The 25,470-nt window shown below is 46.2% G+C and overlaps 2 protein-coding genes across 2 annotated transcripts in view; one reads left to right on the plus strand and one right to left on the minus strand.

Annotated features, from left to right (window-relative positions):
* The window catches only part of LOC309566744 (vomeronasal type-2 receptor 26-like), a gene marked incomplete at its 3' end in the record, with an annotated part of 381,835 nt that overhangs the window by 49,180 nt on the left and 307,185 nt on the right, over positions 1–25,470 (plus strand). The window lies entirely within an intron of this gene.
* Positions 2,108–3,943, minus strand: LOC309566708 (E3 ubiquitin/ISG15 ligase TRIM25-like; the record flags this gene model as incomplete). The annotated part of the gene is made up of 1 exon (XM_082271973.1): positions 2,108–3,943. The coding sequence occupies exon 1, from the start codon at positions 3,938–3,940 to the stop codon at positions 2,108–2,110; it is 1,833 nt and encodes a 610-aa protein (XP_082128099.1). The 5' UTR covers positions 3,941–3,943.

Raw genomic sequence — 25,470 nt, forward strand, 5'->3', positions numbered from 1 at the left:
TTGGGGGTGTATTGGGGTGCATTGGGGGATGTTTTGGGGGGTGTATTGATTGGGGGATGTATTGGGGGATGCATTGGGGGATCTATTGGGGGGTGTATTGGGGGATGTATTTGGGGGATGTATTTGAACATGGGGGGTCACAGATCATGGGAATCATATATATATATATATATATATATATATATATATCAATCTCTTATCTCCAGTAACATTGGGGGGTGTATTGGGGGATGTATTTGGGGTATGTATTGGAACATGGGGGGTCACAGATCATGGGAATCATATATATATATATATATATCAATCTCTTATCTCCAGTTACATGAACACTGGTCATACCAAGCAAAGGAGATATATTTCTTCCATTCTGTGATGTGTTTGTGTCTTATATATAGGAAAATGTTACATTGTAGGACAATCCTGGCCATAGGAAGCCTTGTGTGTCCCAATAAAATGATGGATTTGTTCCATCGGGATTACAAAGTTCTTGTGGAATGTGATGAGAAATTGACAACCTCTGATCCGAGTAAAGGTTCTGGAAGTTTATTTAGAAGAGAAGAGTTACAAAGTAAAAGTAAAGATTAGAAAGTAGAGAGATGAAGGTGTGCGGAGATCCTTAGACATGGCAGGTGAACCAAGGATCTGACCTCTTCATCAAACCCTCCAATCCTAGACAGTTGTCATGAAGGACCGTCCCAAACATCAACAAATTACCGATGAAATCATTCAGTGAAGAGGTTGTACAAGCACCACATCATTCATTACAAGAGACATTAATTTCTGTTATCTCTGAACACCTTATCAGCTTTTCCCACCTCCAGACTCCAAAATCCCTCATTGTAGAAGAAGGAGACCAACTGTCTCTATGTTCCCCAACAAGACCTTCCAAGGATCCCAAGAACAACAATTTCTTCTAATAACATCTTTCTGTAAAGTCATTCTAGATAGAGAATCTGTTATTATATAAAGAACCTTACATTAGCATATAAGCACTTAGTCATCTCATTTCATCATTAGTAAATCATATCATAATTTCTATAATTATTAGTAATTATTGGTAATATTTATTATATTTTATAATAATTGTAATGAATAATTATTTCTCTTTATCAGATGAATAGGGGATAGAGGAAATGTAACAATTGCTTGGCTCCATAAGGATCATAGAGGTGTCGGGACTGAAGGGGTTAATGGTGATTGTAGTCATCGTCCAATCCCTCCCATCATTCTATCTATATCCAATCACTGATCAATATTCCCGTATACAGAGACGAGGATTTCCACTTCCTGAGACTATATACCCCCCTTCACCTGTCCACACTACCACACCCACACCACAATCCCCGCCCCCTCTACATCATAACCAATAGGAACAAGACTAGCACTGGCTGTATTTATAGTGATAGTCATCACAGCCAATCACAGTGAGGAGGAAGAGCAATCACAGATCCATGGATTAGTCATGTAAAGGAACCTGTGAGGACAGAAATGTAGGAATTCTCATTGTGGATAATAAAGTGTGTGTCTAGACAAATCCTATTGTTCTAGATTTAGATGGAGTGGGGGAGGATTAGAACCCCTGTCAGGTTTTTACTGTTATCTGGGGCTCCATTAGAGAGATTTCCCCTCACAGCGAGTTGTTGGAGAGTTTCCCTCATTTCCTGTCTGGTGAAATGTTGTCACCAGGACAGGAAGTGAGGAGAAATCTCTAATGGGGCCCCAGATAGCAGTAAAAACCTGACAAAGGTTTTAAACCTCCCCCATACCATACAAAACCAGAAAATAAATATTTTGTTATAGATAGACTGTGATGGTGCAGACCCCGGGGCCATCAACCTGATCCTGGCTACACTATGTAGTGTGTCACTGACCCAGAACAAGCATGCAGCCAGTGAAGGCTGAACAATCTGCCCTCCAGCATGCTTGTTCCTGGTCAGTGACACATTAGGTGGTGAAGTGAGGTTAAGGATGAAGATGACGGCCCCGGAACCTGAAGCTTTATACCTAAATCAGGCATGTTTCCTGTCCACTGCTTCCTCCTATTGGATGAGTATTGCACCAATCACCAATCAGATAATCCCCCTTGCGATGTCTCTGGGCAAAACTCTCACTTTTCATTCCCCCCACATATCTTTATATACCCTCCCCCTCCCCATACATATACCCCAGCATGGAGGGGCTCCGTGAAGGTGGTGGTGAAGGTGTGGAGGTGTCGGATCGGGTCACACAGATCATAAAAGGAGATCTGCCCGGCCTCATAATCCAGATATATCCTGACTCTGTTACTGGAGACACCGCCAGGTAATGGGATCTTATTACTGTCATGTCTCACTGAGAACTGATTACGCCACAACAACCTCCTCTCCAAACCCCAGGACTTCTTATTATATCCAATCCGTGACTGATCTCCTCTCCTGTCTATACTGGGGTAACACATCCCGACTCTCCAGCACCATGACCCCCACACATCCACTTCCCAGTAATGTCTCCCTGAGGAGAATCTCTGACTGCTCATCACCTGATCATCCTGAAACCTCTCTGGTGTTTCCGGGCGATTCTGATGTGATAATGAGTAGGATACAGTTTTCCCGTCATCTGATATATGTAGATAATTACCAGCTGTCCCCACATCCAGTAATATGTCTGTAACCCCCGACACCCCCGATGTTTGCTGTACAGCCCCAATATTTGCTCCTCCAGGCTGGCGGTGTGAGTGTTGTATGGTGGGGGAGGGTTGGGGGCGTGGTCTGGATGGTTGTATGGTGGGGGAGGGTTGGGGGCTTGGCCTGGATGGTTCAGAATTGGTGTGACCTTTGCCCGTTGTAGTAGAATGTGGATAGACATGTGTGCCTGTACATTTCTCTACATTTACCCCAGACATGATATCCGATAAACCTGTGTGTAATGTGTGTGAGATCCCCCCCAAATCCAGATCCCCTCCATCATGGAGGAGTTCCTCATGTCTCTCTCTGTCCTCATCATCTCCATCCAAGTCACCTGTGTCTGATTCCTGTAGGACAGTCAGTGGATCCGTCATGTTACACAGCTCCTCAATGTCCCCCATCTTCCTGGACAGCTCCTCCTTCTTTATTTCCAGATCCTGGACCAGATCATTGATTACCCCGGAGACCCACTCTGCCTGCCAAGAGATATCCCTCAGGACTCTCTTCTCCAGGTCTTGCAGACGTCTCCTGAGGTCCCTGAACAGGGCAGTGACTCTCTCTGTTTCATCATCTGCTTTTCCTTGTACTTTCCTCCTGCGTTCCTGCAGACTCTGGGCTCTTTTCTCCATCTCATCTCTCTCTGTCATCAGTTTCTGCAGAACATTCCTCAGTTTCTTCTTCTTCTTCTCAGAGGCCTCATCCAATGATTCCTTCTTATGGTTGATGTGATCTCCAATCATACAACAAGACATACAGATACAGGTGTAGTCCTCAGTGCAGTAATATTCCAGGATCTTCTTATGGACGGAGCATTTCCTGTTCTCCAGGGAAGTGGTGGGGTCACATAAGACGTGTTCTGGTGACTTGCTGTGGACTCTCAGGTGATTGTCACATAGAGAAGCTTCACACATCAGACAGGATTTCACAGCAGGTACAGGAGTGTGAATACAGTAAGTACAGAAGACCCCGGACTCCTCCTGATCTGGATGGGTGGACTGGTAATTCTCCACTATGTTACGTAGTTTCAGATTCCTCTGAAGAATGGGATGTTTCTTGAAGCTTTGTTTACATTCAGGACAGGAATAACCTCCAGACCTCTCCTGTGTATCCAACACACGACCAATACAATCCCGGCAGAAGTTGTGACCACATTTCAGGGTTACAGGATCTGTATAAAAGTCCAAGCAGACGGAACATTCCAGCTCTTTCCTCAGATTAGCAGACGCCATAGCTGAGAGCAGAAAAGAGAAATGAAAGTGAAAGTCTCTGACACTCATTAACCAGTTCTGTACATTCCTACACAGGGCGAGGTGACCAGTTCTGTACACTCCTACACAGGGCGAGCTGACCAGTTCTGTACACTCCTACACAGGGCAAGGTGACCAGTTCTGTACACTCCTACACAGGACGAGGTGACCAGTTCTGTACACTCCTACACAGGACGAGGTGACCAGTTCTGTACACTCCTACACAGGGCGAGGTGACCAGTTCTGTACACTCCTACACAGGACGAGGTGACCAGTTCTGTACACTCCTACACAGGGCGAGGTGACCAGTTCTGTACACTCCTACACAGGACGAGGTGACCAGTTCTGTACACTCCTACACAGGGCGAGCTGACCAGTTCTGTACACTCCTACACAGGGCAAGGTGACCAGTTCTGTACACTCCTACACAGGACGAGGTGACCAGTTCTGTACATTCCTACACAGGGCGAGGTGACCAGTTCTGTACATTCCTACACAGGACAAGGTGACCAGTTCTGTACATTAATACACAGGACAAGGTGACCAGTTCTGTACATTAATACACAGGACAAGGTGACCAGTTCTGTACATTCCTACACAGGACAAGGTGACCAGTTCTGTACACTCCTACACAGGACAAGGTGACCAGTTCTGTACACTCCTACACAGGGCGAGGTGACCAGTTCTGTACACTCCTACACAGGACAAGGTGACCAGTTCTGTACACTCCTACACAGGGCGAGGTGACCAGTTCTGTACACTCCTACACAGGGCGATGTGACCAGTTCTGTATAGGGTTGAGCGGACACCTGGATGTCCGTGTTCGGCGGGTTCGGCCGAACTTGAAAAAAAAGTCCGGGTCTGTGTCCCGGACTTTTTCCGAACTTTACCCAGACACCTAACCCCCTTGAAGTCAATGGGGACCCGAACTTTCAGGCACTAAAATGGCTCTAAAACACCAATGGAAAGGGCTAGAGTGCTGCAAATGCAGCAAAACGTAGTTAAGCGCATGGCAAGTGCTCTGCAAACAAATGTGGATAGGGAAATAACTTAAAACAACAAAAAAAAAAAAAGAAAAATAAAACAATTTTCTTCATCTGTGAAGGACGAGGCCCATATGGAGTAGGAGGGAAGTTGAGGTGGTGGTGGATGTGGCGGTGTAGGTGGAAGCGGCGGTGGAGGAGGACGAGGTAGCAAACACTGCTTTTTTCAGTCATTTTAATTGAGGGTACACCCCAAAAGAGTGAGAGGAGATCAGTCACGGATTGGATATAATAAGAAGTCCTGGGGTTTGGAGAGGAGGTTGTTGTGGCGTAATCAGTTCTCAGTGAGACATGACAGTAATAAGATCCCATTATCCCCCTACCCCAGCCCTGTTACTGATCCGAACCCCCCCCCCAGCCCTGTCTCTGATCCGATCCCCTCCTAGCCCTTTCACTGATCCGATCCCCTCCTAGCCCTGTCACTGATCCGATCCCCTCCCAGCCCTGTCACTGATCCGATCCCCCCAGCACTGCCACTGATCCCCCCAGTATTGTCATTGACCACCCCAGTACTGTCATTGATCCCCCCCAGCACTGCCACTGATCCCCCCCAGTACTGTCATTGATCCCCCCCAGCAATGATCCAATCCCTCCCCAGCCCTATCACTAATCCAATCCCCCCCCAGCCCAGTCACTGATCCGATCCCCCTACCCCAGCCTTGTCACTGATCCGAACCCCCCCCCCAGCCCTGTCTCTGATCCGATCCCCTCCTAGCCCTTTCACTGATCCGATCCCCTCCTAGCCCTGTCACTGATCCGATTCCTCCCTCCCAGCCCTGTCACTGATCCGATCCCCTCCCAGCCCTGTCACTGATCCGATCCCTCCCTCCCTCCCTCCCTCCCTCCCAGACCTGTCACTGATCCGATCCCTCCCTCCCTCCCAGACCTGTCACTGATCCGATCCCTCCCTCCCTCCCAGACCTGTCCCTGATCCGATTCCCCCCAGCCCTGTCACTGATCCGATTCCCCCCAGCACTGTCACTGATCCCCCCCAGCACTGTCATTGATCCCCCCCCCAGCACTGTCACTGATCTCCCCCAACACTGTCACTGATCCCCCCCAACACTGTCACTGATCCCATCCCTCCACCCAGCATGGCCACTGATGCCACCAACCACCAGCACTGCCACTCATCCCATCCCCTCCATGCTGCCACTCCTCCCCTCCCTCCATGCTGCCATGCCTCCCCTTTCCTCCCTCCCTCCATGCTGCCTCCCTCCACGCTGCCACTCCTCCCCTCCATCCACACTGACACTACTCCCTTTTCCTCCCTCCACACTGCCTCCCCTCCCTCCATGCTGCCACTCCTCCCAACCCTTGCTCCACGCTGCCACTTTTCCCATCCCCTCCCTTCATGCTGCCACTCTTCCCATTCCCTCCCTCCATGCTGCCACTCTTCCCATTCCCTCCCTTCATGCTGCCACTCTTCCCATTCCCTCCCTCCATGCTGCCACTCTTCCCATCCCCTCCCTCCATGCTGCCACTCTTCCCATTCCCTCCCTCCATGCTGCCACTCTTCCCATTCCCTCCCTCCATGCTGCCACTCTTCCCATTCCCTCCCTCCATGCTGCCACTCTTCCCATCCCCTCCCTCCACACTTCCACTCTTCCCATCCCCTCCCTCCACACTTCCACTCTTCCCATCCCCTCCTTCCAAGCTGCCACTCTTCCCATCCCCTCCCTCCATGCTGCCACTTTTCCCATCCCCTCCCTCCACGCTGCCACTCTTCCCATACCCTCCCTCCACGCTTCCACTCTTCCCATCCCCTCCTTCCAAGCTGCCACTCTTCCCATCCCCTCCCTCCATGCTGCCACTCTTCCCATCCCCTCCCTCCATGCTGCCACTCTTCCCATCCCCTCCCTCCATGCTGCCACTCTTCCCATACCCTCCCTCCATGCTGCCACTCTTCCCATCCCCTCCTTCCAAGCTGCCACTCTTCCCATTCCCTCCTTCCAAGCTGCCACTCTTCCCATCCCCTCCTTCCAAGCTGCCACTCCTCCCATCCCCTCCCTCCACACTGCCACTCCTCCCATCCCCTCCCTCCACGCTGCCACTCCTCCCATCCCCTCCCTCCACGCTGCCACTCATCCCATTCCCTCCCTCCATGCTGCCAGTCTTCCCATCCCCTCCCTCCACGCTGCCACTCATCCCACTCCCCAAGCACTGCCACTGATCCCATTCAATTCCCCCAAGCACTGCCACTCATCTGTTCCCCCTGCACAACCACTGATTCCACCTTCCACATATTGTCACTCATCCTATCCTCCCCTGCACTGCCACTGATCCCACCATCCCTCCACACTGCCACTGATCCCATCCAATCCCCCCCAGCACTGCCATTAATTCAACCCCCCCCCAACACTGCCACTAATTCCATCCCCCCAGTACTGCCACTGATCTAATCCCCCTCAGCACTGCCACTCATCCTAACAACCCACCAGCACTACCAGTCATCTCACCCTCCTCTCGTACTGTCACTCATCCTATCCCCCCACACTGCCATTTATTCCATCCTCCCTCCACACTGATCACATCCAATTCCCCCGACATTCGTTACACCCCCCCCCCAGTACTGCCACTGACTCCACCCCCCCAGTACTGCCACTGACTCCATCCCCCCAGTACTGCCACTGACTCCATCCCCCCAGCACTGCCACTGACTCCATCCCCCCAGCACTGCCACTGACTCCATCCCCCCAGCAATGCCACTGACTCCATCCCCCCAAACACTGCCACTGATTACATCCCCCCCAGCACTGCCACTCAATTCACACCCCCTCCCCAGCACTGCCACTCAATTCACACCCCCTCCCCAGCACTGCCACTCAATTCACACCCCCTCCCCAGCACTGCCACTTAATTCATACCCCCTCCCTCAGAACTGCCACTCATTCCTTCCCCCCAGCACTGCCACTCAATTCACCCCCCCCCCCCCCAGTACTGCCACTGATTACACCTCCCCCCTCCCCAACCACTATTGGGTTAGTGCTAAAAATGTGCAGTAACCTCTAGCAATCAGAGAGCAGTGACTGTAGCAGGCTAAATAGAGCTAAAAAACATTGAGAAACTGGTAGCTGTCATTATTTGTTATTTGGTTTAAATAATTAAAAAAAAAAAAAAAAAAAAAAAAAAAAGGCTGCTCAGTCTAAAATGCCCGGGCCTATTTTTTGTCCCAGTCCGGGCCTGAGCGTGGCCACCCAGTAATCAGCACAAGTTAGAATGTGGGCAACTCGGCGGTCGTTGTGGAGACACTGCAGCATGTAATCGCTCATGTGTGCCAGGCTGCCCAGAGGCAACGAAAGGCTGTCCTCTGTGGGAGGTGTATCGTCTTTGTCCTCTGTATCCCCCCAGCCAGGCACCAGTGATGGCCATGAGCTGGCCTGGCGCACGACAGAAGAGATCTCAGAAAAGACTCTGACCAAGTCTACCAATGTCAGAATCGCAGCGAGACGTCTTAAGATATAGGAAGATGCTGAAGAAAAAAGGGGGTCTCACTACTTATAATATATAGACAGACCAGATAATTAAATCAGAAGTCAGCAGGTATACGAAACATATATGATCCAACTCTTGCAAACTAATCCGATTCCTTTAAAATCCTTAAAAAATCCCTATATCTGTCTGAGATGTATGAAGGTGGGGAGTAAATCCTACTTGTAGACAACTTTCATCAGGTCAATCTATAAACAAAGTCAGCAGGTATACGAAACATATATGATCCAACTCTTGCAAACTAATCCGATTCCTTTAAAATCCTTAAAAAATCCCTATATCTGTCTGAGGTGTATGAAGGTGGGGAGTAAATCCTACTTGTAGACAACTTTCATCAGGTCAATCTATAAACAAAGGAGGTATAAGACGACATATATAATGCGAATCTTTAAAAACATCCAAATCCGATTCCTTGACACTAATTAAAAATTCTAAAATATTAATTCCCAGTAGAATAAAAAGCCTCCTTTTCTAAAAACGACACATAAAGATAAAATGACCTTGATAATCGCAACAGCCAACTGAATCGCAGTAATAGTTGGCTAATTCACAAATGGTGCATGTGTGACCAAATAAATATATATATATAAAATGCTATGATGAATCAATAAATAATGTAAAATAATCAAATATCAAATAAGTATCTAAAAGGTGTATAACAAATACATGTGTAATCCTGATAAATAAATTCAAGTGCATATATCAGTCTGGTGCAGTGATCAAAAATATATCAATAATTCTATGTGACTCAACAGTCCATGTACATAAAAGGTATATATATATATATATATATATATAAACAAATCTTTGTGCAAATGATGATCCTTGTGCGGTGAATACAGTTGGTGCAGTGATAAAATTAAAGTTCATCCGTGCACAATTAATAGATGACAATTAGTGATTTTCTAAGGCACTATTGTGAATATCCCGCGCTGTGATCCAGAGTGAGCCGTGATAGTATAGGCGCAGTGGCCGCTCACCTCACTGCGCCTTAATAGGCGCTTTAAGCTGGTCTCTCCCCTAGGGGTGTACTGCTGGGTTCTTCAGCAAGGGATACTCCAACCTCCACTCTGTACTCCACAGTTATCGGTTCCAGATTATCTCCAAACGGTACCAGTGTGTCCCAGAAAAAGAGAATAATCCCCAATCGTGAAGCATGTAAAAACTGTCTTTATTATGTAAAGCAAAGAAATACACTCACATTTAAAACGAATGGTATAGGCAGAGACGATATAATGTTGCCACACTCTTGCGGTGTTGATTCCCGGGTACTTCCGGTTACGGCCGTCCAACCGAAAGCTGATGTCACCCAAAGAAGCTTTCGGTTGGACGGCCGTAACCGGAAGTACCCGGGAATCAACACCGCAAGAGTGTGGCAACATTATATCGTCTCTGCCTATACCATTCGTTTTAAATGTGAGTGTATTTCTTTGCTTTACATAATAAAGACAGTTTTTACATGCTTCACGATTGGGGATTATTCTCTTTTTCTGGGACACACTGGTACCGTTTGGAGATAATCTGGAACCGATAACTGTGGAGTACAGAGTGGAGGTTGGAGTATCCCTTGCTGAAGAACCCAGCAGTACACCCCTAGGGGAGAGACCAGCTTAAAGCGCCTATTAAGGCGCAGTGAGGTGAGCGGCCACTGCACCTATACTATCACGGCTCACTCTGGATCACAGCGCGGGATATTCACAATAGTGCCTTAGAAAATCACTAATTGTCACCTATTAATTGTGCACGGATGAACTTTATTCTTATCACTGCACCAACTGTATTCACCGCACACGGATCATCATTTGCACAAAGATTTGTTTATATATATATATATGTATACCTTTTATGTACATGGACTGTTGAGTGCACATATAATTATTGATATATTTTTGATCACTGCACCAGATTGATGTATGCACTTTAAATTATTTATCAGGATTACACATGTATTTGTTATACACCTTTTAGATACTTATTTGATATTTGATTATTTTATATTATTTATTGATTCATCATAGCACTTTATATATATATATTTATTTGGTCACACATGCACCATTTGTGAATTAGCCAACTATTACTGCGATTCAGTTGGCTGTTGCGATTATCAAGGTCATTTTATCTTTATGTGTCGTTTTTAGAAAAGGAGGCTTTTTATTCTACTGGGAATTAATATTTTAGAATTTTTAATTAGTGTCAAGGAATTGGATTTGGATGTTTTTAAAGATTTGCATTATATATGTCGTCTTATACCTCCTTTGTTTATAGATTGACCTGATGAAAGTTGTCTACAAGTAGGATTTACTCCCCACCTTCATACACCTCAGACAGATATAGGGATTTTTTAAGGATTTTAAAGGAATCGGATTAGTTTGCAAGAGTTGGATCATATATGTTTCGTATACCTGCTGACTTCTGATTTAATTATCTGGTCTGTCTATATATTATAAGTAGTGAGACCCCCTTTTTTCTTCAGCATCTTCCTATATCTTAAGACGTCTCGCTGCGATTCTGACATTGGTAGACTTGGTCAGAGTCTTTTCTGAGATCTCTTCTGTCGTGCGCCGACTCATTGTGTCTTCCTTATTGTATTGGTATTTAGTGATTTATACTAGAGTTGGCTGCATATAGAATCGGATTGAATCCGAATCTCAGAGTCATTATTTATTTATTTATTTATTTATTTATTCATTTATAACGAGCTGCGGCATATTAGAGGAATCCTCCCACTCGGATACATACGTGACAGCACATTTATCACCCCACTATTTTTTCTCATGAGCTGGCCTGGGTGCCACCCTGCTGTGAACATGGTTCCATCTCCTCCTCCATCTCCTCCTCCTCATCCTCCAGAACTGTGCCCCTGCTGGACAATTGTGTCCCTGGCATTTGTGGGTACAGGAACCCACCCTCTGAACCACTTGCGAATGACTGCCTTGAAAGCCTTGGAAATGTTACCTCTTCATCCTCCTCCTCCTCATCCTGTGCCACATCCTCTTCCATCATCGCCCGAATCGTTTTTTGAAGGAGGCATAGAAGTGGGATAGTTAAGGTGACAATGGCGTCATCGGCACTGGCCATGTTGGTGGAGTACTCAAAACAGCGCAACAAGGCACACAGGTCTCGCATGGAGGCCCAGTTATTGGTGGTGAATTGGTGCTGTTCCGCAGAGCGACTCCCGCGTGCGTGCTGCAGCTGAAACTCCACTATGGCCTGCTGCTGCTCGCACAGTCTTTCCAGCATGTGCAAGGTGGAGTTCCACCTTGTGGGCACGTCATATATGAGGCGGTGAGCGGGAAGGCCGAAGTTAGACTGCAGCGCTGACAGGCGAGCAGCAGCAGGGTGAGAACGCCGAAAGTGCGCACAGACGGCCCGCACTTTCTGCAGCAGCTCTGACATATCGGGGTAATTATTAAGGAACCTCTGCACCACCAAATTCAGCACATGCGCCAGGCAAAGGATGTGCGTCAAACCGGCTAGGCCCAGAGCTGCTATGAGATTTTGCCCGTTATCGCACACCACCAGGCCGGGCTTGAGGCTCGCTGGCAGCAACCACTCATTTGTCTGCTGTTCCATGCTCCTCCACAACTCCTGCGCGGTGTGTGGATTTTCCCCCAAACAGGCAAGTTTTAAAACTGCCTGCTGTCGTTTACCCCTGGCTGTGCTGAAGTTGGTGGTGAAGGTGTTACGCTGACCGGATGAGGAGGCGGTAGAGGATGAGGAAGCGGAGTAGGAGGAGTTAGGAACAGGAGGCAAACTGAAGCGCCCTGCAATCCTTGGCGGTGGAAGGAGATGCGCCAAACAAATTTAAAAGGTGTATCTCACATGTACCGATACAGACTATGCCGTAATTTAATTTTTTACACTCAAACAGGGTGTATATTGAATAGCGGAATAGAAAAAAAATTATAAAACGGTGTATCTCACACGTACAAACACAGACTAGGCCCCGATTACAATTTTTTGTACCCTAAAGGCAGGATGAGGATGATGAGTAGGAGGAGTTTGGGACAGGAGGCAAACTGAAGCGCCCTGCAATCCTCAGCGGTGGAAGGAGATGCGCCAAACAAATTTAAAAAGGTGTATCTCACATGTACCGATACAGACTATGCCGTAATTTAATTTTTTACACTCAAAAAGGGTGTATATTGAATAGCGGAATAGAAAAATTTTTATAAAACGGTGTATCTCACACGTACAAACACAGACTAGGCCCCGATTACAATTTTTTGTACCCTAAAGGCAGGATGAGGATGAGGAGTAGGAGGAGTTCGGAACAGGAGGCAAACTGAAGCACCCTGCAATCCTCGGCGGTGGAAGATGTGCCCCAAAAGATTGGAAGGTGTATCTCACACGTACCGATACAGACTATGCTGCAATTTAATTCTTTTTACCCCAAAGGGTGTAGATTGAATAGCGGAATAGAAAAAATTGTACAAAACGGTGTATCTCACACGTACAAACACAGACTCGGCCCCGATTACAATTTTTTGTACCCTAAAGGCAGGATGAGGATGAGAAGTAGGAGGAGTTCGGAACAGGAGGCGAACTGAAGCACCCTGCAATCCTCGGCGGTGGAAGATGCGCCCCAAAAGATTGAAAGGTGTATCTCACACGTACCGATACAGACTATGCCGCAATTTAATTATTTTTACCCCAAGGGTGTAGATTGAATAGCGGAATAGAAAATATGATATCAAAAGGTGTATCTATCTCACACGTACAGACCCAGACTAGGCCCTGATTACTATTTTTTGTACCCTAAAGGCAGAATGAGGAGTAGGAGGAGTTTGGAACAGGCAGGAGGCAAACTGAAGCACCCTGCAATCCTCGGCGGTGTAAGATGCACCCCAAAAAATTGGAAAGGTGTATCTCACACGTACTGATACAGACTATGCCGCAATTTAATTATTTTTACCCCAAGGGTGTAGATTGAATAGCGGAATAGAAAATATGATATAAAATTGGTGATTTTTCAATAGCACATGTGAACACAGCAGTGTCTTATGTCAGTCAGCTCTGCTGCAGGCTATGAAGGGGGAAAAAAAAGAAAATTCCCCTTTAAGTTTGTAATTTTTAAATAGATTAGTACAGACTATGCCACAATTTATTTATTTTTAACCCAAAAGGGTGTATATTGAATAGTGGAATAGAAAAAAGTGTATAAAATTGAAAATCACTCAATAGCACATGTGAACACAGCAGTGTCTTATCACAGTCAGCACTGGAGCAAAAAGCCTATGAAGGGGGAAAAAAAAAAAAAAAACATTTTAACTTGTAGTAAAATAGATCTAAGATGAACGCTGCACACAACTGACTGATAAAAATTGATTTTTTTCTCCCTCCTCCTCCTCAGTGGGCTCAAGTGAGGGCAAACAGATTGTTCACTGCACCACCCCCCACACAGCAAAATCGATGCAGAACACTGACCCTGCCTAATCTCCAGCTTTGCCCTAATATGCTCAATAAGATCGTTCACTGCACAACCCCCCACACAGCAAAATCGATGTGGAACACTGACCCTGCCTAATCTCCAGCCTTGCCCTAAAATGCTCTAATAACTCTCCCTGCCTGCACTCCGACCTGTCCCTGCATTCTTTTCGGACACAATTTTTCACAGAATCACTGTCTGTCCCTAATCAGCAGCCAGCACGTATGATGTGTGCTCTCTCCCTAATCTACAGCAGAATGATGCAGCGCGCTGGGGCTCTCGAACTTATAAAAACATGGTCACATGCTTCAGATGGTCAATCACAGCTATTAATACATTAGTAGGCATGGCTGGGATGGCTTAAGGCACACCAGTTAAACGCTTGTTGATTGGCTGTTGAAAGCCCGCCATTAAAAGCGCGCCATTACATACAAAACAGGAAATAAAATGACCAAACGCGGATTTTAAACCCGAACATACAGTAAAGTTTTCGGGTCCGTGTTCGGGTAACAAAAATCCAATTATTCGGTACGAACACGAATAATACAGTCCGTGTTCGCTCAACACTATTTCTGGACACTCCTACACAGGGCGAGGTGACCAGTTCTGTACACTCCTACATAAGGCGAGGTGACCAGTAGTGATGTCGCAAACATAAAATGTAATGTTCGCGAACAGCAAACGCGAACCTCGGCAAATGTTCGCGAACCGGCGAACATTGCGAACCGCCATAGACTTCAATAGGCAGGCGAATTTTAAAACCCACAGGGACTCTTTATGGCCACAATAGTGATGGAAAAGTTGTTTCAAGGGGACTAACGCCTGGACTGTGGCATGCCGGAGGGGGATCCATGGCAAAACTCCCATGGAAAATTACGTAGTTGACGCAGAGTTGGGTTTTAATCCATAAAGGGCATAAATCACCTAACATTCCTAAATTGTTTGGAATAACGTGCTTTAAAACATCCAGTGTGTGTATACGATCAGGTATGATGTTGTATCGATCAGGTAGTGTAAGGGTTACGCCCGCTTCACAGTGACAGACCAAACTCCCCGTTTAACGCACCGCAAACATCCGCAAACAGACCACAACCGACCAAAATGGGACAGGAACTTGGCTTTAAGGGTTAGGGTTAGGTTTAGTGTTAGGGGATAGGTTTAGGGTTATGGTGAAATACTTAGGGTTAGAGTTAGTAACCCTACCCCTATGCCTCTAACCCTAACCCTCTAACCCTAAGCACTAAAAATAAACCTAACCCTAGCCCTAACCCTAACCCTAACCCTAATTCTAATTTTTTTTCTGGTTCTGGACATGCTACAAACTTCTGAGCTGAAACTTCACAGGTACACTTTTTATACCCCCCCAGACACCAAATCACACAAAAAAAAGTTCTTAAAAATTGTCATTGTTGATAGAGAGCCAATTATTGGAAAAAAAAAATTAAAAAAAAAATGTATTTGGAGCTCTGTAGCATGCCCAGAACCATAAAAAAAATACTAATTAGGGTTAGGGCTAGGGTTAGGGCTAGGGTTAGGGTTAGGGCTAGGGTTATTTTTATGGCTAGGCTTAGAGGGTTAGGGTTAAGGTTAGAGGGTTAGGGTTATGGAGGGTTAGGGTTAGGTTTAGTGTTAGGATATAGGGTTAGGGTTACGGTGAGATACTTAGGGTTAGAGTTAGTAACCCTACCCCTACCCCTCTAACCCTAACCCTCTAACCCTAAGCACTAAAAATAACCCTAACCTTAGCCCTGACGCTAACCCTAGCCCTAACCCTAATTCTAATTTTTTTTCTGGTTCTGGACATGCTACAGAGCTGAAACTTCACAGGTACACTTTTTAGACCCACCAGACACAAAATCACACAAAAAAGTTCTTAAAAATTGTCATTTTTGATAGAGAGCCAATTATTGGAAAAATAAAATAAAATAAAAAAAATTATTTTGGATTTAGTGTCTGGGGGGGTCTAAAAAGTGTACCTGTGAAGTTTCACCTCTGTAGCATGCCCAGAACCATAACAAATTACGAATTAGGGTTAGGGCTAGGGTTAGGGTTAGGGCTAGGGGTTAGGGGTTTAAGTTTAAGGTTAGAGGGTTAGGGTTAGGGTTAGGGCTAGGGTTAGGTTTAGGGTTATTTTTATGGCTAGGCTTAGAGGGTTAGGGTTAAGGTTAGAGGGTTAGGGTTATGGTTAGAGGGTTAGGGTTAGGTTTAGTGTTAGGGGATATGGTTAGGGTTACGGTGAGATACTTGGGGTTAGCGTTAGTAACCCTACTCCTACCCCTCTAACCCTAACCCTCTAACCCTAAGCACTAAAAATAACCCTAACCTTAGCCCTGACCCTAACCCTAGCCCTAACCCTAACCCTTGCCCTAACCCTAATTCTAATTTTTTTCTGGTTCTGGACATGCTACAGAGCTGAAACTTCACAGGTACACTTTTTAGACCCACCAGACACCAAATCACAAAAAAAAGTTCTTAAAAATTGTCATTTTTGATAGAGAGACAATTATTGGAAAAATTAAAAAAAACATGTATTTGGATTTATTGTCTGGGGGGTTTAGAAAGTGTACCTGTGAAGTTTCAGCTCTGTAGCATGCCCAGAACCAGAAAAAAAATACAAATTAGGGTTAGGGCTAGGGTTAGGGCTAGGGTTAGGGCTAGGGTTAGGGGTTTAAGTTTAAGGTTAGAGGGTTAGGGTTAGGATTAGGGATAGGGCTAGGGTTAGGTTTAGGGTTAGGGTTATTTTTATGGCTAGGCTTAGAGGGTTAGGGTTAAGGTTAGAGGGTTAGGGTTAGAGGGTTAGGGTTAGGTTTAGTGTTAGGCGATAGGGTTAGGGTTACGGTGAGATACTTAGGGTTAGAGTTAGTAACCCTACCCCTACCCCTCTAACCCTAACCCTCTAACCCTAAGCACTAAAAATAACCCTAACCTTAGCCCTGACCCTAACCCTAGCCCTAACCCTAATTCTAATTTTTTTTCTGGTTCTGGACATGCTACAGAGCTGAAACTTCACAGGTACACTTTTTAGACCCACCAGACACCAAATCACACAACAAAGTTCTTAAAAATTGTCATTTTTGATAAAGAGCCAATTATTGGAAAAATAAAATAAAATAAAAAAAAATTCCTTTGGATTTAGTGTCTGGGGGGGTCTAAAAAGTGTACCTGTGAAGTTTCACCTCTGTAGCATGCCCAGAACCATAACAAATTACGAATTAGGGTTAGGGCTAGGGTTAGGGTTAGGGCTAGGGGTTAGGGGTTTAAGTTTAAGGTTAGAGGGTTAGGGTTAGGGTTAGGGCTAGGGTTAGGTTTAGGGTTATTTTTATGGCTAGGCTTAGAGGGTTAGGGTTAAGGTTAGAGGGTTAGGGTTATGGTTAGAGGGTTAGGGTTAGGTTTAGTGTTAGGGGATAGGGTTAGGGTTACGGTGAGATACTTGGGGTTAGCGTTAGTAACCCTACTCCTACCCCTCTAACCCTAACCCTCTAACCCTAAGCACTAAAAATAACCCTAACCTTAGCCCTGACCCTAACCCTAGCCCTAACCCTAACCCTAGCCCTAACCCTAATTCTATTTTTTTCTGGTTCTGGACATGCTACAGAGCTGAAACTTCACAGGTACACTTTTTAGACCCCCCCAGACACCAAATCACACAAAAAAAGTTCTTAAAAATTGTCATTTTTGATAGAGAGCCAATTATTGGAAAAATTAAAAAAAAAATGTATTTGGATTTATTGTCTGGGGGGTCTAGAAAGTGTACCTGTGAAGTTTCAGCTCTGTAGCATGCCCAGAACCAGAAAAAAAAATACAAATTAGGGTTAGGGCTAGGGTTAGGGCTAGGGTTAGGGGTTTAAGTTTAAGGTTAGAGGGTTAGGGTTAGGATTAGGGTTAGGGCTAGGGTTAGGTTTAGGGTTAGGGTTATTTTTATGGCTAGGCTTAGAGGGTTAGGGTTAAGGTTAGAGGGTTAGGGTTATGGTTAGAGGGTTAGGGTTAGGTTTAGTGTTAGGGGATAGGGTTAGGGTTACGGTGAGATACTTAGGGTTAGAGTTAGTAACCATACTCCTACCCCTCTAACCCTAACCCTCTAACCCTAAGCACTAAAAATAACCCTAACCTTAGCCCTGACCCTAACCCTAGCCCTAACCCTAGCCCTAACCCTAATTCTATTTTTTTTCTGGTTCTGGACATGCTACAGAGCTGAAACTTCACAGGTACACTTTTTAGACTCCACAGACACCAAATCACCAAAGTTCTTAAAAATTGTAATTTTTGATAGAGAGCCAATTATTGGAAAAATTAAAAGAAAAAAAAAATGTCTTTGGATTTAGTGTCTGGGGGGGGGTCTAAAAAGTGTACCTGTGAAGTTTCAGCTCTGTAGCATACCCAGAACCATAAAAAAATACGAATTAGGGTTAGGGCTAGGGTTAGGGGGTTAGGCGAACAGTTCGGGACATCTCTAGTGACCAGTTCTGTACATTCCTACACAGGGCGAGGTGACCAGTTCTGTACACTCCTACACAGGGCAAGGTGACCTGTTCTGTACACAACTACACAGGGCAAGGTGACCAGTTCTTTACACTCCTACACAGGGCGAGGTGACCAGTTCTGTACTTTCCTACACAGGGCGATGTGACCAGTTCTGTACACTCCTACACAGGGCGAGGTGACCAGTTCTGTACACTCCTACACAGGACGAGGTGACCAGTTCTGTACATTCCTACACAGGACGAGATGACCAGTTCTGTGCACTCCTACACAGGGCGAGGTGACCAGTTCTGTGCACTCCTACACAGGGCGAGGTGACCAGTTCTGTACACTCCTACACAGGGCGAGGTGACCAGTTCTGTACATTCCTACACAGGACAAGGTGACTAGTTCTGTACACTCCTACACAGGGCGGGGTGACTAGTTCTGTACACTCCTACACAGGGCGAGGTGGCCAGTTCTGTACATTCCTACACAGGACGAGGTGACCAGTTTCGTACACTCCTACATAGGGCGAGGGCTTGACCCTTCCCTTTATAGCCGTTGGCTAATCAGTCAGTCAGTTCTGTATAATACGGGCACCTGGGAGATAGATTCTACCCGAAGAAATGATACACAGAGACACAGGATATAGGTAAAGTCTATCTTTATCTTTTTATTGCGTGCAGAGTTTTTATAAGCACAAGCAGGGGGGAGGTGGTTTTCTTAATCTGAAATGGACACATTCTATAGGCTAGTACAAAGGGTGGATTTTAGCTGAAATCATATAGATAACTAAATAAAGAACATTTATCTCAAATGTGAACCTTGAGCTTCAAATAGGTTACTACCCGTGTTGCATGTACCTCAAACAATGTTACGTGCGGCCCAGACTTATGAAATAGGAACAGATGGTTACATACAGAATGAAGTTACAAAATGCATATACCATACGTATGGTGTCATCAAGGGACATACAGTCTCCTTGGCTGAGAAATTATAAAATGGAGTTGGGCGACACATGTTCTTGGATTCCTTGCTATGAAAAAGGACCCACCCTGATCACCTAAATGATGAGGTTCTTTCTTTTATTTTTATATTGTCTTACATAATTTTATATTGGTCTCTAGCTATACATAGGGCAATTGATTAGATCATATCAGGCCATTGAGTATCTATCGGTCAGTTGCGTATACCCTATATTGATCTCTGTCTATACATAGGGCAATTGATTAGATCATATCAAGCCATTGAGTATCTATCGGTCAGTTGCGTATACCCTATATTGATCTTTATCTATACATAGGGCAATTGATTAGATCATATCAGGCCATTGAGTATCTATCGGTCAGTTGCGTATACCCTATATTTATCTCTGTCTATACATAGGGCAATTAATTAGATAATATAAGGCCATTGAGTATCTGTCGTGCAGTTGCGTATACCCTATAGTGATCTCTATTTATATGTAGGGCAATTGTTTAGATAATTTTAGGCCATTGAGTATATATCGGTCAGTTGCGTATACCCTATATTGATCTCCATCTATATATAAGACAATTGATTACATATCAGGCCATCAAGTATCTATTGGTCAGTTCAGTTCATATTAGCAGTGCATTATATATATATATATATATATATATATATATATATATATATATATATATATATATATATATATATATATATATATATATATATATCAACCAGTAACCCCCCCCCCCCCCAAAATCCACATCATGTCCAAAAGGCCGACAAGGAGAGGCAGACGCTCACAGGCCATGAAAAGAGGGCAAGCAGCCTCTATGTCCACAGTGAAAAGTGTTGGTCACAGTCGACATGGTGCATCCTCTGCAGGCGGGGCATGCCCATCCTTTTTTTCCGCTGCTGTCAGTGTTATTCAGCCACAACATGTAGAAGAGTTGGTGGCGTGGATAAATAAGCCGTCGTCATCCTCCTCATCCTCTGACACCCACATTTACAGTAGTTTGCCTTCCACTGCAGCTGCCAAAGCGGCCCACTCCACAGACTACTTCTCCACAACTACTCCTTCTGTCGCCCCACCATCATGCACCGATCATAGTGTCAGTGACATGCTGCTGGAGGATGTGCAGCAATTTGAAAGCTGTGATGTTGGTTCCCAGGTTGATGAAGGGAATAATGTGAGCCTAGAGAGAGGGGGTGACAATGACGGACAGGAAACTAGCAGTCATGTTGCCACAGCTGCAGCATACTGTCAAGGTTGCTCCAGTGATGACGAGGGAGGGGATGATGAGGTCACTGACTGTACTTGGGTGCCTGACAGGATTGAGGAGTAAAGTTAGGGGTGGGGGAGGAGTAACAGCTACAACGAGGCAGGATGTGCTCCAGGGGCCACCATAGGAGTAGCCAACCTATTGCATTACAGCAGAGAGCTCCACAGGTGCAGGGTGCTGCAAACTGCCCATGGACTTCAAAAATTTTAGTGTGGCCTTTTTTCAGCACATGTGCAGTAGACTGCAGTGTTGCTGTTTGCAACATCTGTCTGAAGCTGATCAAGCGTGGCCAGAACACCAGCCGCTTGGGCACCACATGCTTGACATATGAGGACCTGACATGAAGTCGGTTGGAAACCGCACCTGAAAGAGCCACAAGATCAAAACAAGCATACATCACCTTGCTCCTCATCTGGGATCTCTAACCCTACTATACCTCATACCTTCTCAAATTCCTGCATTGAGAGGGATGATGGTATAGCAATGAGTGTCACAGAGACTTGCACCCAATCTGCTAGCAGTTCACCACTGCTTGATTTGAGCAGCAGGCAATGTTCACTACCCCAGTTGCTGATCCGTAGAAAGAAATACTGTCCCAGCCATCTTAATGCTAGCTTGGCCAAATTGCTAGCATTACAGTTGCTGCCTTTTCAGCTGGTAGACTCTTCTCCCTTTTGAGAATTTGTGGAATGTGCTGTACCACAGTGGGAGGTACCAAAAAGGCATTTCTTTTCACGTACGGCCATTCCGGCTCTCTACTGTCATGTGGAAGGTAGTATTTTGGCCTTGTTAGACAAAGCGTTCAGCAGGAAGGTGCACATTACTGCTGACTCTTGGTCCAGCAGGAATGGACAAGGACGTTACATTTCCTTCACTGCGCACTGGGTAACTCTGCTGGCAGCTGGGAAGGATGCAAGACAGGGTTCATGGTTGCAGCTTGTTTTGCCACCACGCCTCCAAAAAGTTGGTGCTGGTTCTGCCACATCTGGCTACTCCATCACCTCCTCCTCCTCCTCTTCTTCTTCCTCCAGGTCCTCTTCTGCTCAATTGTCCTCTGAAGCAGCAGTGCTCCCTTAGCGTTCAAGGGACTACGCAAGCAGTCAGGCTAAAAGATGCCATGCCATGCTTCAGTTGGTCTGTCTAGGGGATAGGAGTCACACCAGTGCAGAGATTCTGTCAGCTCTGCAGGGGCAGGCTCAGAGATGGTTGACACCATGACAGCTTGAGCCAGGAATGGTTGTATGCAACAATGGCACCAATCTTCTCTCCGCCCTCCGACAGGGACACTTGACACATGTTCCATGCTTGGCACATGTCCTGAATCTGGTGGTGCAGCATTTCTTGAGCAGATACCCGGGCTTCCAAGATCTCCTGAGGCAAGCCAGAAAAGTCTGTGGCCATTTCCACCATTCGTACAATGCCAGTGCTCGCTTATCTGACCTTGAATGGGAATTCAACCTGCCCACCAACCGCCTCATTTGTGATATGCCCACCAGGTGGAAATCAACATTGATAATGCTTTAGCGGCGGAACACACAGCAGATGGCCATCAATGAGTACCTGTGTGATGTTGTTGTATGGCACAAGGATAGGGTCAGGGGAGCTTGGATTTTTTTTGCCACGCCAGTGGCTTTTGATAAAGGATGCATGCACCGTCCTGTCACCATTTGAGGAGACCACAAAGATGGTGAGCCGGGACAATGCATGCATCAGTGACACTATCCCTTTAGTCTACCTGCTGGAGCACACGCTTCATGGCATCATGGACAGGGAACTTGAGGCAGAACAGCGGGAGGAAGAGGAGGACTTCCTGGTTTTAAAGAGAAACCCCCTTATTTTGTGTGGAACTTTAAAGGTAACAATTGATTACAAATATAGAAGATAATGTACTATAATATTCTAAAATATTTTATTGAAAATTGGTTATAATAGCTCTCAACCAGTATCACTCCTATAAGTAGCACTATGTTTGTTTTTATATCTCTGCAATGTAATTGACGAGCCATTATATTTTTGGCCATGAGTGTTGTATTAGAATGTCCAATATATAAGAATGGATACTGGATGAGAGCTATTATAACAAATTTTCAATAAAATATTTTAGAATATTATAATACATTATCTTCTATATGTGTAATCAATTGTTACCTTTAAAGTCCCACACAAAATAAGGGGGTTTTCTTTAAAACCTACGTTTAGGAATTATGGTAACACAATACCCTTAAGTTGTCTACATAACTTTCCACAGAGGAGGACTTCCTTTCCTCACAAGGCCCCCTTTATGCAGATATCATTCCTGCTGGGCCACAAAACACACAGGAGGAAGAGGAGGATTGCGGCAGCATGGATGTAGAGGATAGCATTCAGCAGTCTTCAAGGGATGGTTTTGATTCCCCAGAAAGCCCAGGAGTTGTACGTGGTTGTGGAGAGGTTTCTCCTGCTGACAATGTCATTCTTAGTGACCCAGAAGATTCAGAAGCTCATGCCTCTTCCAACTTACGTTGCATGGGCTCCCTGATTCTGTAAAGCCTGCGGAAGGACCCGAGGATTCGTGCTATCAAGGAGAGGGACAATTACTGGTTGGTAACCCTTCTTGATCCACGTTACAAGGGTAAAGTTGCAGAGCTCATCCTGCCTTCGCAGAGGGAGCAGAGGATGAAACATCTTGAGAGGCCTTGAAAAAATGTGTGTACCACTTTTCCAGACACTGGGAGGTTAACATTCTCTGGATGTGTTTCTGAGGCATCCTTCAGCCAAAGGAGGAGTGGTGGAGAAGGTGGGCCGGCTGACCAATGCTTTTAAACAGTTCTTTAGTCCTCAGCAGCACCCAGGGCTGTTAGGTTTAAGCAACCATCACTAGCGTCTCCATCATATGGTGCATGATTATCTAGGGGCAAGAGCAGACTTGGAGACCTTTCCAAAATGAGCATACACTAGGTTACTGGGTCTTGAGGATGGACCACTGGCCAGTACTTGCTCTATATGCAATGGAGCTACTGGCATGTCCTGCTTTCAGCATGCTTTCCAAACGGATGTTCAGTGCTGCTGGAGGTTTTGTCAAGGACAAAAGTGTGTGTCTGTCAACAGACTTTGTTGACCAGCTGACTTTTATCAAAATGAATCAGTCCTGGATCAACAGCAGCTATCAAGCCCCTGATGCTGATGTAACTGATTGAATTTGCTAGGGGTCTGCCATCCCTTGAAGACTGCATATGCTGCCTAATCTATTCTCCACCTTGATTCTGCTAGCTTCCAACAATGTTTTTGGTTTAGGTCAACCCCAACCCCCAAGGCCTAATTTTTCTGCACTTGTATGACAGGTGCATACAATTTAAATTGTGTATGTAATGTTTACCAGCAGGTCCTGTCAAATTGGGAGCAGGACAGGAATCTGGTTGGGGGGAGCAAGGCAGGAGTGTGGTGCAGTAAGCAGGAATCTAGAAGGGGGGAGATGGGCAGGAATCTGTAAGGGGGGAGCAGGGCAGGAATCTGGAAGGGGGGAGCAGGGCAAGAATCTGGAAGGGGGGAGCAAGACAAGAAGCTGGAAGCTTGAAGGGGGAGCTGGACAAGAAGGGGATGCAGAGTAGGAATCTAGTAGGGGAGAGGAGGGCAAAAAATCTGGAAGGGGGCAGTAGTACAAGAATCTGGAGGGGGGAACACAGTAGGAATCTGGAGGGGGGGAAGGGCAGGAATCTGGAAAGGGGGAGCAGGACAAGAATCTGGAGGCGGGAAACAGGGCAGGGATCTGGAAGACGGGGGGGGGGAGCAGGGCAGCAATCTGGAGGGGTGGAGCAGGGCAGGAATCTGGAGGGGGAGCAGGGTAGGAATCTGGATGGAAGGAAAGACAGGGCAGGAATCTGGAAGTGGGTAGAGGGCAGGAATCTGGAAGGAGGGAGCAGGGCAGGAATCTGGAAGGGGGTGAGCAGGGCAGGAATCTGGAAGGGGTGAGCAGGGCAGGAATCTGGAAGGGGGAGCAGGGTAGGAATTTTTAAGGGGGAGCAGGACAATAATCTGGAAGGGGGAGCAGGGCAAGAATCTGGTAGGGGGCAGAGGGCAGGAATCTGGAAGGGGAGCAGGACAATAATCTGGAGGGGGGAGCAGGGCAGAAATCTGGAGGGGGAGAAGGGCAGGAATCTGGAATGGGGGATGTGACAGGAGTCACTTTGGGCATGGGGGTTGTGGAACCCCAATTTATTTAGGGAGGTTGGGAGACTCCTTGTCCCGCATCCCCAGTCCCTCTTATGTGTAAATCACCAGGGTGACCAAAAACCCCAGTCTCTGCACTAATCAGACTCTTGCTAGTGGGGGCTTGTTGTTGTTGAATACCTGCATTCCATTGTTATATTGTTATTAAGGGATGGGTATGTTGTGTGGATTGACTAAGGGGGAGGGGTTGTCCCAGAAGTGTTCATCTCCAGTTTGATTCTGGATGACTCCAAAGCTTGTACTGTTGAGTTCTTGGGGTACCTATAGCCAGAATCACGGATCCCGTGTTCCAGAGCTTAGGAAGCAGGTTACTGGCGGAGATACCCAGTTAGTGGTGTCCAGATTCCGTCATATTGGTGGCAAGCGGTGGGATGCTTCCTGCAGTCTGGGACATCCAAACCTCCACCGGGATCCAAGATTGGGATAGCAGACTTTGGTGGCTACAACGGAGATATGGACCTGGCATCAGAGTTCGAGGGGGTGCTGCGGATCGCCCTTTCTGTATACCCCAGGACAGTATCTGTGAATCAATACCTGGAGCTCAGGCAGCAGATTCGGGTGGGGCTCTGGCTTGGAGCCCTCCAGCTTGCTGGTATATACCAGGGAAAGTGCTTTCCAACCCCAGGGGAACAGGCCAGTGATCAACGGAAGTTGCGGATGGCATTCCTGGGA

This window comes from Pelophylax lessonae, assembly GCF_965119305.1.
Source record: "Pelophylax lessonae genome assembly, chromosome: 1".
In the NCBI taxonomy this organism is placed as follows: domain Eukaryota; kingdom Metazoa; phylum Chordata; class Amphibia; order Anura; family Ranidae; genus Pelophylax; species Pelophylax lessonae.